We start from the raw sequence: 14,586 nt of genomic DNA, 5'->3' as shown, positions 1-14,586 counted from the left end.
GATATTTGATCAGTCAGGATATATATGATAGGATATATATGTCATAGATATATAATATATATATATATATATATATATATATATATATATGTATATATATATATATATATATATATATATATATATATATATATATATGTGTGTGTGTGTGTGTGTGTGTGTGTCCTCGACTTCACACAGCCATGAATTTACCCCCTTTTCTTTATTCTACAGCTGTCAGCACCCTTCCATCATCCTTCATAGACAAGTAATATATCTGTTCTGTGGTAAATGTCAGACACGCAAGCTGGAAGTTCACACCGTTGTTCAGGTGGCAGAAGGATCAGTGGATTTACTTCCCACAATCCTACAGGCACCCCTTCTGCTGCCTAATGCCATGTCCTTTACTGCCTGCCCGACGGAGATCCTTATTTCCATGGCCCTCTGTCTGGTGTGAGGATCCATAAGATAGCGGAACAAGAGATCAGTCTTCTCACTTGAGGGCCCTGTACGAAGCCTGGTGCTTTTTTTTATAGGGAAGGAAGAAAAGACTGAGAGGGTTGACAACAGGCAAGACGGCCCAGGGACACAAGGTTACATTAACATCTATCTTTCATGGAAACCTCAGATAGTTTTGGTCGGAACAATGCAAGACTCCGAAAAGGTCCCCGCTCTTCTTCCCCCTCCTTCATTCAATTGGAGTCATTATGTGGTCCTTGAGTCCATACATTCATCCAGCGATGGGCCGGGTCCCGGCTCCTCATTGGGGCGTCGTGTTATCAGGGGGGAAAGGGGGCTTGAGTGCACAGACAGCTGTTTGAACGCTGCACATTCCATGGTCAGGAGTGTGGGCGTCTGAGTGAATTCACAGACCCCTTTCTATGCAGACGTTAATGGTCCAAAGGAAACCCTGTCCCACCACAACAAGGGCTTTGTGGCCGACGTGGAGACACTGTTGATGGAATGGCTGATTTGGGAATGACTCTCAAGTCAGATGAGGGGAGTGAGGGACTGAGGAATGTATTGACTAATGGTGCAGGATTTATTTATGTATGTATTTATTAATGTATGACGTGACTGTTTGCAAGGAGGATGAATTATCCAAGCATAATGAATACCTTCATGGTGTTTGTACCCCGAGATCCCCTTACTAGCGTTTCATCTAAGATCTCACATTGGAAATATAAAGGGGTGTTTTAACTCAATATCTGGAAAACCAAGGATTTCTCTGCTTTGTGGGGTCTTTTGAATGAAAGTATTCAATTTAAAAATGTGGTTGAAGTAGTTAACATATATTCCATTAAATAGAATAGAATAGAATAGAATAGAATAGAATAGAATAGAATAAAATATGGTGTTCTGCGTAAACAAATGCAATCATTGAGATTTGTACATATTGATGAATTTTCTTATACCTTTATTTCTATTTATTACTTGTGAATTCGGCATTGTCAAAGGTAATCCATCACTTTTTTGTATTTCTAAAAGGGGTCCTAGTGGACACGCTGACAGTAGAACCGTCAGCGTGCGAGCCCTTCCAGCTCCTGCTCCACTTCACCCTCTGTTGGTCAGGGGAAGTCGAGCAGCTCTGCATTCTCCTTCATCACCACCGACCACCTCTGACTAAAGACCTTAAAAAAAACACTGGATCATTCTAATTAGACCTCAGAGAAAAGAGAAAGCTTCAAAGAATATCCAAAACAAATTTTGAATGTAATGATCTACATATAACATGTGTGTGTCCTTCCAATGGCATGGACAAATACACCTGTAGATGGATGGATGGAGCGATTGATTGATTCATTCATTCATTCCTATAGCTAACAGCTCAGTAAATGTAGAAATATCATTTTTTGAACGCATGTTTCCAAGGCCCCAGGAACACATAGGACCCAGCAGTCTGGGTGTACTCCGCCGGCCCCTCTGCAGAGAATGTAAATCCCCCCTCTGTGAGGCAGACAAATCGTGTTACAATAGCGGTGCGTGTCTCCTCTCTCTGCTCTGACTGGGGCCTCCAGAGACACAAGCGCAGGTGCTCTCTCCCTCAAGGTCGAGGGGGGGCTGGGGGGGGCTGGGGGGGATCAGAACGGTCCACACGGCCTCTGCAGTCCCTTTGATGCTCTGAAAGGAGTACAGGGAGAGCTGTCTCTTTTCACGGCGGACCCCAGAGGCCCCCTTTGATACGGAGCCTGCTGTTAGTCTGAGGACTGCGTTACAGCATGTACCCGGGCGCGGTGCACAACCCTCCTATTTGCTCAGGGCCACTGGCAAACATCCCAACCGTCAAGGTCGTGGGGGAAATTGTTTTGAAAATGTTCCCTCTTTGTTATGACTTTTGCATTACCCTGACCTGGCTGGCCGGCGGCTCCCAGCGCCTATAAAGAGCCAAGGGCCCCTGGTGAGAGACACAGGGCACACTGTAGGCAAACCGTCAACCGAATCCGCTGGAATGGATCTATTTTCCGTCTGCGAGTGGACCGTCGCTCCGGTGCGTCTCGACGTGCTGATGGTGGACCTCGGGCCGCGGAACGCCACGGCGGACACAGTAGCGGAGGTCGCCTGCGTGGCCACCAGAGCACTGCTGCTGCTGCTGCTGCTGCTTCTCGTGGCGTGGACCCACAGAGAGAGGGCCACCGTGCCAGGTCAGTGTCCCGGCATCTGTCTCTTCCATGCAGCTCCTTCACGGCTGGGCTACGCTGTCTTTCGCCTGGGGATCCGTGTGGAAGACAGCGTTTGCTCTTTTTGTGTTATTTTTCATGTATCCCTCAATACTCATGCATGGGAACAACCCCTCTGCATTAATAGCTGTTTAATATTCTATTTGTGTTGTTGTGTGTTTTTTTGCATATCTTTCATTCTTGGCGGTTGGGTCTTTTGACAGGCCCCTACTACTGTCTGGGCGTGGGGCCGCTGCTGTCCTACCTGCGCTTCATCTGGACGGGCATCGGGACAGCCAGTAACTACTACAACAACAAGTACGGCAGCATGGCCCGCGTATGGATCAACGGGGAGGAGACGCTCATCCTCAGCAGGTCTCTACCATCGATTTATTTTGTTTTCATGCATCTTCTCAGATGCATTTATTGGTCTTTTTGTTAAAAAAAAAAAGTGATTAGACAAAGAAAGTGTATTAAATTAGAATCAGAATTAGAATGAGTGTACTTGACTTGTGTTTGACGGTGTTGTCCGCTCAGCTCCTCCACAGTGCGTCACGTGCTGAGGAGCGGCCAGTACACCTCGCGCTTCGGGAGCAAGCAGGGCCTGGGCTGCCTGGGTATGGACGGGCGAGGCATCATCTTCAACAACGACGTGGCCCTGTGGAAGAAGACACGCAGCTACTTCGCCAGAGGTGCGCTCACTGTTTCCGTGCATGACATTCCTTCACCGCATGCCCTACAGCGGCTTAATAACTGATAACGGCGAACGACAAAGAAACAAACTCGAGGTCGGTTTCACGGTTCTCGTGCGTGCGACTTCGTCCGCCCTGCTAACGTCGGTGCGTGTGTCATAGCTCTGACCGGTCCGGGGGTGCTGCAGACGGTGGACGTGTGCACCGCCTCCACCCAGTCCCACCTGGACAGCTTGAGGGCGGACCACCCCAGCAGCGGACCCGGGGAAGACCTGCGCCAGGTGGACGTGCTGAGTGTGCTGCGCGGCATCGTGGTGGACGTCTCCAACACCCTCTTCCTGGGAGTGCCAGTCGATGGTATGTTTACGGTCTGCGGCTTCTACCTCGTCCTTGTTTGTATTCTCGCCCCACTGTTTTGGGCCGCTTTCGGGTTTGTTTCTATTAACAATTGATAGTGGCGTAGACAGACGCAACAAGAAAGCTCTATAGTGTTTGCATTGTGGAAAAAGTGAAGCTTTCTTGCGTGTATCTAATCTCTCTATGTTCCCCCTCAGAGAAAGATTTGCTCGCAAAGATCCTGAAGTACTTTGACACATGGCAGACTGTACTCATTAAACCAGACCTTTACTTCAAGCTGGACTGGATTCACCGGAGGCAGAAGGACGCAGCGTGGGTTCCTTTATCAAAGCAGAAACAACCTTCTGTCTCAGCCCATGTTACTTTGCTTTATTTCCATAGACTATACTGTTATGGTTTATGTGTTTATTTGAAGCTTCGTGTCTTTGCATGTGGACGTCGCCGTGCGCCTTGGCAGTCAGGAGCTGCAGGACGCCATAGAGGTTCTGATCGATCAGAAGAGGAGAGAACTGCAGGAGGCTGATAAACTGGACCGCATCAACTTCACGGCGGACCTCATATTTGCACAGGTAACCGACAAGAACGCTCAAACCACACACTCTCTTTAAGTGGTCGCCATCCGGGACCACATGAGGTTAGATTTAATCCTTGACTTGTTTCCTCCTCCTTCAGCCATTGACAAATGGTCAGCATAATGCATGTTGTTGTTTCCTGCTCCAACCACAAAGATAATCTGTTTAAAATAACATGTTTGTGTGTGTGTGTCCGTGTGCCTGTGTGTGTGCCTGTGTGTGTGTGTGTGTGTGTGTGTGTGTGTGTGTGTGTGTGTGTGTGTGTGTGTGTGTGTGTGTGTGTGTGTGTGTGTGGTGTGTGTGTGTGTGTGGCTGTGTGTGCGTGTGTCTTCCCACAGGGTCATGGGGAGTTGTCAGCCGACCACGTCAGGCAGTGTGTGCTGGAGATGGTGATCGCCGCCCCAGACACCCTGTCCGTCAGTCTGCTCTTCATGCTGCTGCTGCTCAAACAGCACCCAGAGGTGGAGCTGAGGATCCTCACAGAGATAGACTCTGTCATAGGTAAAGAACTTTGGGTCAGCGGTCCCAGACTGGGTACAGATATAGGTGCAGATCATGTTCTGAAGCACAGAACTTTTTTTGTAGTAACTATGTATGCATTTAAAAGAAGAGTTGTCAATTGGATTGCTACTCGCAAAAAACACTGATAGCATTTCGTTCAACTTCTTTGCAAACACTTTCACAGTGAATTTAGAAAAACGTCGTAAAGGGGAGACTGCGGACATTGGGATTTGAATCCGGAACCTTTCAACAACACGTCTGCCCTAACCATTACACACCAGCATAAGTTAACACGTGCGGCGGTTCCTGTTGTTCTTGATCTCTCCAAAGGCGAAGGGAAGCTCCGGAACGAAGATCTGCCCCAGCTCTGTGTCATGGAGAACTTCATCAACGAATCCTTACGCTTCCACCCCGTGGTGGACTTCACCATGCGCAGGGCCTTGTCCGACGATGTCATCGACGGATACAGGGTTCCCAAGGGCACCAACGTCATCCTGAACGTGGGACGCATGCACCGCACCGAGTTCTACCCCAAACCCAACGAATTCAGCCTGGACAACTTTGAGAAAAGCGTAAGGAGATTTTTATATTAGTAGCACACTGTACAGCAGTATGGCTGTACCTCATTGGACAACTGCCTCAACGGCTACTACTGCTGCTGTTAGTATGTCGTACATAACACTATGTCATCCTCTGCAACGTTTAAGATAGTCTTCATGTGCTTGCCTTATTGTTTAAAAAAACCTTTGTGACTTTAGTTACAAAGAAAGCTGCAGTGACCTCAGTCATTCTTCTTCACTCCCTAACTGAACTTCACCTCCGTCACTCTTCACCATTCTCTCTAACTCAACTTCAACCTCTTTCTCTCTTCTCCATTCTGTCTAACTTAACTTCACCTCCGTCACTCTGTCTCTCTTCTCCATTCTGTGTAACTAAACTCCACCTTCGTCACTCTTCTCCATTCTCTCTAACTCAACTTCAACCACTGTCTCTCTTCTCCATTCTGTCTAACTTAACTTCACCTTCGTCACTCTCCTCAATCCTTAAACTCATTCAGCTCCGTGACTCCTCTCCATCCTCTCAAACTTGACTTCAGCTCCGTCCCTCCCCTCCGCCCCCTCACTTTAACCCCGCCTCCGTCTTGGTCCCCTCCCCCCGTCCAGGTCCCAAGCCGCTACTTCCAGCCGTTTGGCTCGGGACCGCGCTCCTGCGTGGGCAAGCACATCGCCATGGTGATGATGAAGTCCATCCTGGTGACGCTGCTGTCCTGCTACTCGCTGTCCCCCCACGAGGGTCTGACGCTGGCCAGCATGCCCCAGACCAACAACCTGTCCCAGCAGCCCGTGGAGAGCGAGCAGAACCCCCACTACCTCGCCATGACCCTCACACCCAGACGGAGAACCGCAACAGGAAGCTACAGCGGAGCAGGACTCTGAGAACCACCCCCCCCCTCCCCCTGTGTGTGTGTGTGTGTGTGTGTGTGTGTGTGTGTGTGTGTGTGTGTGTGTGTGTGTGTGTGTGTGTGTGTGTGTGTGTGTGTGTGTGTGTGTGTGTGTGTGTGTGTGTGTGTGTGTGTGTGTGTGTGTTTATTTGTCTGTGTGCACATAAATGTATAGGGTAATATAGGCAGCCTCTGTAAATCCCATTGCCTTACAAAGCTAAGTTATATACTATTCAAATATCCATGATTGTTTTTATTTCAAGTTTCAAGTTTTATATAAAATTGTATTTTAAAGTATTTTAAAATATTTATTATATTGTGTAATCTTTTTTAATCTTCAAATTGTATTTATTTTTCCCTTTTTACTGTTGATATTTGCCTCAAAGGGATTTATATAATCAGATAATGTGCATACAAATGTTACTGCATGAAGAAAATAAAGAATTATCTGCCATTTATAATTCATTTATAGTATAATACAGTTTAGTATATGTTCGGTTGGTCATTAAAAACTAATGATGTAATACAGGTCTGTAAAAACACAAACAATGACAGCATTGTGCCATAAAACTTAATTGACCATTCCATTTAAATTGCTTTGCTAATAATTGTGTTTGTCATTAAGCAGGTTTATTTTGAAATAATGCTGACATTTTGTGCATATCCCTGTATGTTGTCCCTGTGAAAGCATTTCAAAGGAAATGACCCAAAGTGATGGAAAGGGGGCGCTGTGACACAAATCTCTTCATGTCACTTAGGATTTGACCAACACTTTGACCCTTTAGGATTTGATCTAAAACGTGCATTTTGAATGCATTAAATACCACCATGCAACCTCTAGGCTAAAATCGTAGACACTTATGACACTTTTTGGTCTCATTCACTAAACAAAAACACCAGCACAGGAAAAAGATTGGTTGAGAAAGAAAACAACAGATGAGGAAATGAAGAAGATGGGAAAAAGTTAGCAGAGATGACAGGGACCGGAAGAGACACACACAGAGACACACAGAGACACATATTTTTGCATTTACTCGAATTGCGTGAGTACAAGCATTTGTCATCATGCATGTGTGTGTGTGTGTGCGTGTGTGTGTGTGTGTCTGTGTCTGTGTGTGATTGCTTCTATGACTCTATAGTTTTCAATGACTGTACTTTCGTTTTTTGCCTGTGTGTGTGTGTGTGTGTGTGTGTGTGTGTGTGTGTGTGTGTGTGTGTGTGTGTGTGTGTGTGTGTGTGTGTGTGTGTGTGTGTGTGTGTGTGTGTGTGTACCTCTTTCTGTCAAGAGTTATTATGGAATGTTCTCCCAGGACTCTCTCCAGGAGAGATAGAGGATGAATCAGCTTGGATTGCTGTTATCGGGTGGCAACTCAGAGAGACAGGAGTGACAGCCTCACACCTATGACATGGTACGGCCCCTGGAGCGCCAGGGATTACACCGCTCTGATGGACCCATGGTGGTGACCCTGTGTTCAACCCTCCAATCACTTGCTTCAAAACATCCCCATGTCGAAAATGGGATTTTTGTATGGACGTCGTCTTCCTCAGAGGTATACAGTTTTTAAAAAGTGAACCGTTGTCATAGAATAATCAACGACAACACAGCATTGGTCTATAAATATATAAGATGTTCTGGGCCCATATTTATCCAATCTACTTCTAGGAGTTGGTTTGGGTGAACTTAAGATGCTCACGGCTCAGAGACAGACCTGAATGTCCGCAGCTGCTACAGTAATCGAAGTGTAGAGTGGGGCCGTGCTTTTAGGAGTGAATGACCTCATTCTCAGAGTATGTACCCACTCTGAGTGGCTTGATCCCTAGGACTAGAGCCGACAGCATAAATGGCTCAATTTTAACCTGAAATAATTGTCCGGGCCGAAAGAGCTTGAATCTTGGACTCTGGGGCCCACCGAGAGTTACATGATACGGAGAAATATAAGCAGAACTCTAATCGCCAAATGAATCTTAATTCTCTATTTTTTTGGAGCTGTTTACTTTATTAAACACATTTTTTACTCACCTCTGAGTTTGCATCTGTAATAATTACGTACTGGCCCAGAATTATTACATTCCTAGGGTTGGGTTTTCAATAGGCGTCAGTTTTCAATCAGTTGCTGGTTTTCAGCGTGATGTGAACTGTGATTGGTCTGTGTTCTTATGGGTCAAACCTTTTAAGTGATTATTTATGGAGTGCAGCCCCGGCCATGGAGCACGGGCCCAACCCATGGTTTGAGAAACACTGAGCTAATGCATTATCAGCTGGCAGCCCTATAGCCCTATAGGACCAATAGCACAATATCTGATGAGGGTTAAGATTTGATGCCAAGAAAGTGAGGTAGAGAGGTTTTAGTAGAGGTGGGTTTAGGTTTAAATGCCGACGGCGTCCAAACATCAAATTGCTTTCCATTCTGACACATCTATTTTGTGAGGACGGGAAACAGCAGGACCTCAGGATAGATATGTGCCAATAGGAAATGTATTGCGATTCTGTTCATATTGCTATACTTTGTGTAGATTAACCTATGGGGATAACATGAATCAACTATAGGCAAATACACCACAGCTCCCTTTCTATCCCGCTAAAATTAATATATTTCCACGATGATTACGTTGACGTAATCCCTATAGTAACATATCTAGATTTTTTCTCCCACCTCAATTATTTCTGCAATTTGAAATAAAATTGTACTCACACTAATAATAAATGCATGAAATGTTGAGGTTGATGTCAGTCTATTCTAAATTTCGTTTGGCAAGTTAAGTTGAAGCCTGTCATGTTTGGATTCCTCCAGTGTGTGTGTGTGTGTGTGTGTGTGTGTGTGTGTGTGTGTGTGTGTGTGTGTGTGTGTGTGTGTGTGTGTGTGTGTGTGTGTGTGTGTGTGTGTGTGTGTGTGTGTGTGTGTGTGTGGGTGTGTGTCAGTAAGACCTTGCGCTCAACCCCATCTCAGGGTCAAAAGGTCTGTTAATATTTACAAGTATGTGTGCATGTTTGTGTGTGTGTTTGTGTGTCTGTGTGTGTGTGTATTGGTATTTGTGTGTGTGCATGTGTTAAGCTTGAGTCTCTCCTCTGTCAACTCACATCACTATCATTACAGTTCATTAAGACGCACACCAAACACACATATACACACAAGCATGCACACACACACACACATAGATAAACACGTACAGAAAATGAATAGACAAACAAATAGACCTACACACAATTAGACCTGAACCCAACACAAACACACAGACATAGATAAAACAATTGCACACATACACAGGCTGATAAGTAGGGCTCCACACATCTATACAACTTAGGAGAAATGCTTCTGATGGGATAGGAGAAATTCTTTGTTATTTATCTACATATCAGAATGTAATTGAAAACTATTCAAGTGCATTGTGTCTTAGGTATTCAGAAGGGAATCAAGATGGTCTTCTTGAGATACTTTTCTCTCCAAGGATTTCTGAGTGCTTTCTGAGCAGGGACAAGTTATTTTGGGAAAAGCGGTAGACGGCACTGATTCACTTTGCAGAAACCGGTGCATTTATCTTTGAAATGGGTGACTCATGTTGCCAGCTAGTCAATATGTTTAATTCTCTGTTGCTTTGGGGACACTAATATTTTAATTGTACATTTATTTATCTTCTTTATAATAAATAAACACATTTAGAGGTAATCTTTAAAATAACTTACTTTAAAATAACACATACAATGTTGATGGGTCTTAACCATACCATACAGCGACACTTAGAGACTGTAAGTCCCCACGCACACGCATACACCCCCCCACCCCCCCCCCCCCCCCCCCCCCCCCACACGCACGCACGCACGCACGCACGCACGCACACACACACACACACACACACACACACACACACACAAATCTATTCTTAAATGCCCATGGCCATATTTTGTCTATGTGTGGGTCCCCAGCTGGATTATTGCCTCATTAAAAGACAGACTTGGTTACTATGGAAACAGCTATGGGCAAAGGTACATCATCAGCATTACATTTGACTCAGTCTGAGTTTATGATGCATGCATTTGAGGAAAAACAAAAAATTCTTTCACATACTTTACAGTAAATGCTTTTCCATGGCAACAAAGTAAATGAAAGGTAAAGTGAATTTACACAAATGCCATAATGTAACTCATCATAAGGCAATTTGTTGAACATCCAAGTAGTAGTGCAGAAGGTGATGCAAGTACCAACCGATCAGGGGTGTATCCTCTGACGGGGTCTATTTCCAAGAGAGCCAGGTCGGGACTTAACTGGACTGGGACCACTGCCAGAGAAGGATCAAAGACAGACTCTCACTGCACGTCCATCTCCATGTGGCCAGCTGTGCAGTCAGATCATTTGCTGCTCATCTAACTCCAGAGAAACGTGGAGGCACTAAGTCTTACTCATTTCGGTGCTGCTATATTGGTTCTTGTGGTGGTTAGAATGTGTTTATAGCATCGATGGCGGAGCTTCACATTGTTGATGGCTGTCTGGTTGCTTCTGGTCATTTATATTATTTTTTATTTCCTTTATCAAGATCTATGTTTGCGTCGTCTCAAAAATCTGACATCAGATTAATTATCAGAATTATTTGAGCTGACCTGCTCAATTCTGTGTGTAGGCCTACTGAGCGTTTTTTTACTTTCGCTTTTCTTTTTTTTCTGACCAATCATGTTGCTGTGGGTGGGGATCCCAAACTCCGCCAGTTGCCTTTTCCCGGTGTGAAGACAATCTACAACATATTCATTCATTAGTTTCTGTTTGGTCGATTCGAAACAGGAAAAAGGTACATAGTAGTACTGTTAATGTTTTCCGGACCTCAGTCTGTGCGCCCGCAGAATAATAGACTGTAAGGCTGAGAGGAGGAGGTTAGCCACCTCAAAAATGTCAGTTTAATAGCGTCTCCATATGACTTAGTGTGCGACTTGGCCTTTTCTCTGGCCAGAAAACACGCAGTGGCTTTGGCAGACCGCACCCCTTACAAATAACCCAGACACTAATGCATGACTATTGAGCTAAGTATGTTCACGAAGACAGAGTTATAACACACTATAAAGCTACTGAAACTTCTCTTGAAGGTGATCCTCAGTTTGAAATAAGACGAATATATACTCTTGACACTCCAATAGCATTGTTTAGGGTCCAGTGAAAGATTAATAGAACACTACTGCGCATTGTCTACTGATGAGCTAGTACCAAAAACCACAATACAGTAGGCGTTTGGAATGATTATCACAAAAATACATAAAAGGCGATGCGTTCCTGCACACTGAATGACCCTATTTCCCTGAAACATAGCACTCACATTCACATCGGGGTCAAGGGCTGACACTTTTAGTGTTACTATAGAAACAGATCAGCTTGGTACTCATTTCCCTTTCGAAAGGGGAATTATTCACAATATTATGACAGAGGGATGTGAGAAACACACAAACACACACAATTTGTAACAACACAAAAAGGGACAACGTAACTGATACCCATACACACAAGTTGTGTGCATTCAAATACACGTAGAACACACAGAACACAAACACGTCACAGACACACAGACACAAACACACACACAAAGCATACCAAAGATAACTGGGCCTTGGGCAGCAGGCAGGCTAAGGCTACGTGGACCCGTAAAGCCATGGGGTGAGCTCCACACCTGGAGATGGTATGCCTGCATCTGCTGCCCAGCTCCAACCAAACAGCCAGACACCCACCTGCAACCACCCAGCCCCGCCTCCTGGCCCCAGCAGCTCTACATTCTGCACATTCATTTATTCTTTCACACTTTCTTTTGTTCTGCACTGGGTACAGAAATAGCTCCTTTGCTGATTCAATGAGGGTGAAGCCTATAATATTCACAAAAACCTATTGCTTTGTCTTAAAGCAATTCATGTCTTTCTGAGCCTGATCTGGATTAGATTGAGACGATTTTAACCACCAATTCAAGGTAGGATCTGCTAACTTGACAGACACACACAGCCAGACAGACAGACAGACTGAGAGACAAGCAGGGACAGAGAGATAGTGGTAGGATAAATCAAACTGATGGACAGGAAAGTATCACATTTCAGTCATTGCAGTCATACAACTTTCTGAATCACAATCAACACGTAACATATACTTATGAACCATGATACCAACTCCACTTTTCACAATCTTCCTGATAGACAATAATCCCGTGTAAATGACATATAGGAACAGTGTATTTATGATCACGTTGGTGGCCTTCTATGGTTTCCATGGAACGGATTAGAATGCCTTTGAAACAAGAGCCTAATTTCAGTGCTTTTTAAGTGGCTGCGACCAATTTGAAGTTACTGTGACTGTGAGAGTCTGGGAGTGCAGTGTTGAAACAGCACTCCTCACCAGAGACAGAGAGGGAGAGAGAGGAAATGAGGGCAAGAGAGGCAAAGGATAAAATAAAGAGAGCGAGAGAGGGAGAGAGAAAGAGAGAGAGAGGTAGGGTGTAGCTTGTGGGTGTTGGGAAGGGGGTACAGAAGCTGCGCTTTCAGCATACAGAAAGAGGTAGTGCTATAGTTTGAGCCATGAAACTGCGGAAATAGAGGAGAGAGAGAGAGAGAGAGAGACAGAGAGAGAGACAGAGAGAAAGGAAGGGAGAGAGAGAGATTGGGAGAGGGAGAGTGTGAAGAGGCTGAATGTGACAGTGGAGGAGAGGGAGGGGCTAGCTGTGACAGGCAGGGAGAGAGCGAGAAAGAGGGAGAGCGAAGGAGAAGTGAGAGAGACAGAGAGAGAGAGAGAGAGGGAGTGAGAGAGAGAGGGAGAGAGAGAGAGGGAGAGAGAGAGAGAGGAGAGGAGAGAGGGGGCGGACTGCGAATGGGCAGCGGGGAGGGAACAGATCCCACACGGGCAAAGTAGATGAGGGACGGAGAGGGGAAAGAGGACGCTCGAGGGAGACTCAGCACACTGTAGAGAGGGGGGAGAGGCGAGAGAGAGAGAGAGAGAGAGAGAGAGAGAGAGAGAGAGAGAGAGAGGAGACGAAGAGAGTACAGAAAGTTAGGAGAAGCAGGGCAGCTCTAAGAGTAGAGCTCTGTGTGTGTGTGTGTGTGTGTGTGTGTGTGTGTGTGTGTGTGTGCGTGTGCATTCGCGTGTTTGTGTGTGTTGTGTGTGTGTGTGTGTGTGTGTGTGTGTGTGTGTGTGTGTGTGTGTGTGTGTGTGTGTGTGTGTTTGTGAGTGTGCCCGGCACCATCGTGCTCACAGCTGCAGTGTGAGCCAGGCTCTGGGAGGAGAAGTTGAATTCCCCAGAAAGAGAGGGGTTTCTTTCTCCCCTCGGTTAAAGAAAACCCAAACTTATATCAACTAAATAAAACAGCTACAGGTACCTGGTGTGTCTGGGGGGAAAACAGAGGAGAAGAAGGAGAAGAAGAAGAAGAAGAAGAAGAAGAAGAAGAAGAAGAAGAAGAAGAAAAATAATAATACGAAGAACAAGTAGAAGTAGAAGCAAAAGAAGAAGAAGAAGAAGAAGGAGAACAAGAAGAAGAAGAAGAAGAAGAAGAAGAAGAAGAAAGGAGCTTAAGAGGTTCCCATCAGGAGGGAGAGACAGAAAGATGGATTCAGACTCGGGGGAGCAGAGTGATGGAGACCTCTCTCCAGGTAAGACTTCTATTCTCTCTTCATCTCTCTGTCTCTGTATCTGTCTCTCTACCGCTATGTTTCTCTGTGTATCTATCTCGGTCTTCGCTCTCTCTGTCTCTCTGTCTCTGTCTCTGCATCTGTCCCTCTTCCACTATGTCTCTCTATGTAGCTTACTCTATTTCCCTCTCTCTGTGTCCCCTGTCTCTGTCTCCCCCTCTCCCTCTCTCTACCTCTGTGTCTCTCTCTCCCTCTCTCTGTATCTCTCCCTCTCCCTCTCTATGTGTCTCTCTCTCTCTCTACCTGTCTCTCTCTCTGTCTCTCCCACTCCCTCTCTCTATGTCTCTGTCTCTCTACCTCTCTGTCTCTCTCTTGTTGCCCTGTGAGACCGATGTCCACCTGGTTTGACCAGTGGCTCGGCCCGGGGATGCCGTAGATCTGGGGCGCTGTAGAGTTGGTTGATGATGATTAAATGTGGGGAAGCTCTTACGCCCCCGCCCTTGTCCCAGCCAGTCTGATGCTTCTGGAGGCTCGATGAAGCACACGCCGTGCGCCTGTGAACCCGGGGTTCAGTGCAGACAGGCTGCAGCACGTGCTGCCAATCTGCTCATCAACACATTGAGAGGGGAGTAGCTCCCCACCCACTGAAGACAACACCGTGTCCTTATTATCTATCTATCTATCTATCTATCTATCTATCTATCTATCTATCTATCTATCTATCTATCTATCTATCTATCTATCTATCTATCTATCTATCTATCTATCTATCTATCTATCTATCTATCTATCTATCTATCTATCTAT

General features: G+C 45.6%; 2 protein-coding genes across 2 annotated transcripts in view; both read left to right on the top strand.

Moving 5' to 3' along the window:
• Positions 1-2,051: 2,051 nt before the first annotated feature.
• On the top strand, positions 2,052-6,649 carry LOC132472068 (aromatase). Its single transcript, XM_060071501.1, has 9 exons — positions 2,052-2,621; positions 2,861-3,011; positions 3,174-3,328; positions 3,491-3,685; positions 3,883-3,997; positions 4,143-4,254; positions 4,596-4,758; positions 5,089-5,330; positions 5,922-6,649. Exons 1-9 carry the CDS (start codon positions 2,429-2,431, stop codon positions 6,192-6,194), a joined length of 1,599 nt encoding a protein of 532 aa, XP_059927484.1. The 5' UTR covers positions 2,052-2,428; the 3' UTR covers positions 6,195-6,649.
• A 6,373-nt stretch (positions 6,650-13,022) lies between these two features.
• Positions 13,023-14,586, top strand: part of tnfaip8l3 (tumor necrosis factor, alpha-induced protein 8-like 3) — a 13,605-nt gene continuing 12,041 nt past the window's right edge. The window contains exon 1 of the mRNA XM_060071451.1: positions 13,023-13,800. Coding sequence (XP_059927434.1) covers positions 13,755-13,800 — 46 coding nt within the window. The 5' untranslated portion in view covers positions 13,023-13,754. The remainder of the gene's footprint in view (positions 13,801-14,586) is intronic.

This window comes from Gadus macrocephalus, chromosome 14 (assembly GCF_031168955.1).
Source record: "Gadus macrocephalus chromosome 14, ASM3116895v1".
In the NCBI taxonomy this organism is placed as follows: domain Eukaryota; kingdom Metazoa; phylum Chordata; class Actinopteri; order Gadiformes; family Gadidae; genus Gadus; species Gadus macrocephalus.
The sequence above is the reverse complement of the archived record's forward strand: the minus strand, read 5'-3'. Positions and strand labels throughout refer to the sequence as shown.

Excerpts from the sequence above, each read along its gene's own strand:
- LOC132472068 (XM_060071501.1), top strand. The coding sequence starts at position 2,429 with ATGGATCTATTTTCCGTCTGCGAGTGGACCGTCGCTCCGGTGCGTCTC. Across the intron at positions 4,759-5,088 it reads AGAGATAGACTCTGTCATAG|GCGAAGGGAAGCTCCGGAAC; the intron begins GTAAAGAACTTT and ends ATCTCTCCAAAG. Across the intron at positions 5,331-5,921 it reads TGGACAACTTTGAGAAAAGC|GTCCCAAGCCGCTACTTCCA; the intron begins GTAAGGAGATTT and ends CCCCCCGTCCAG.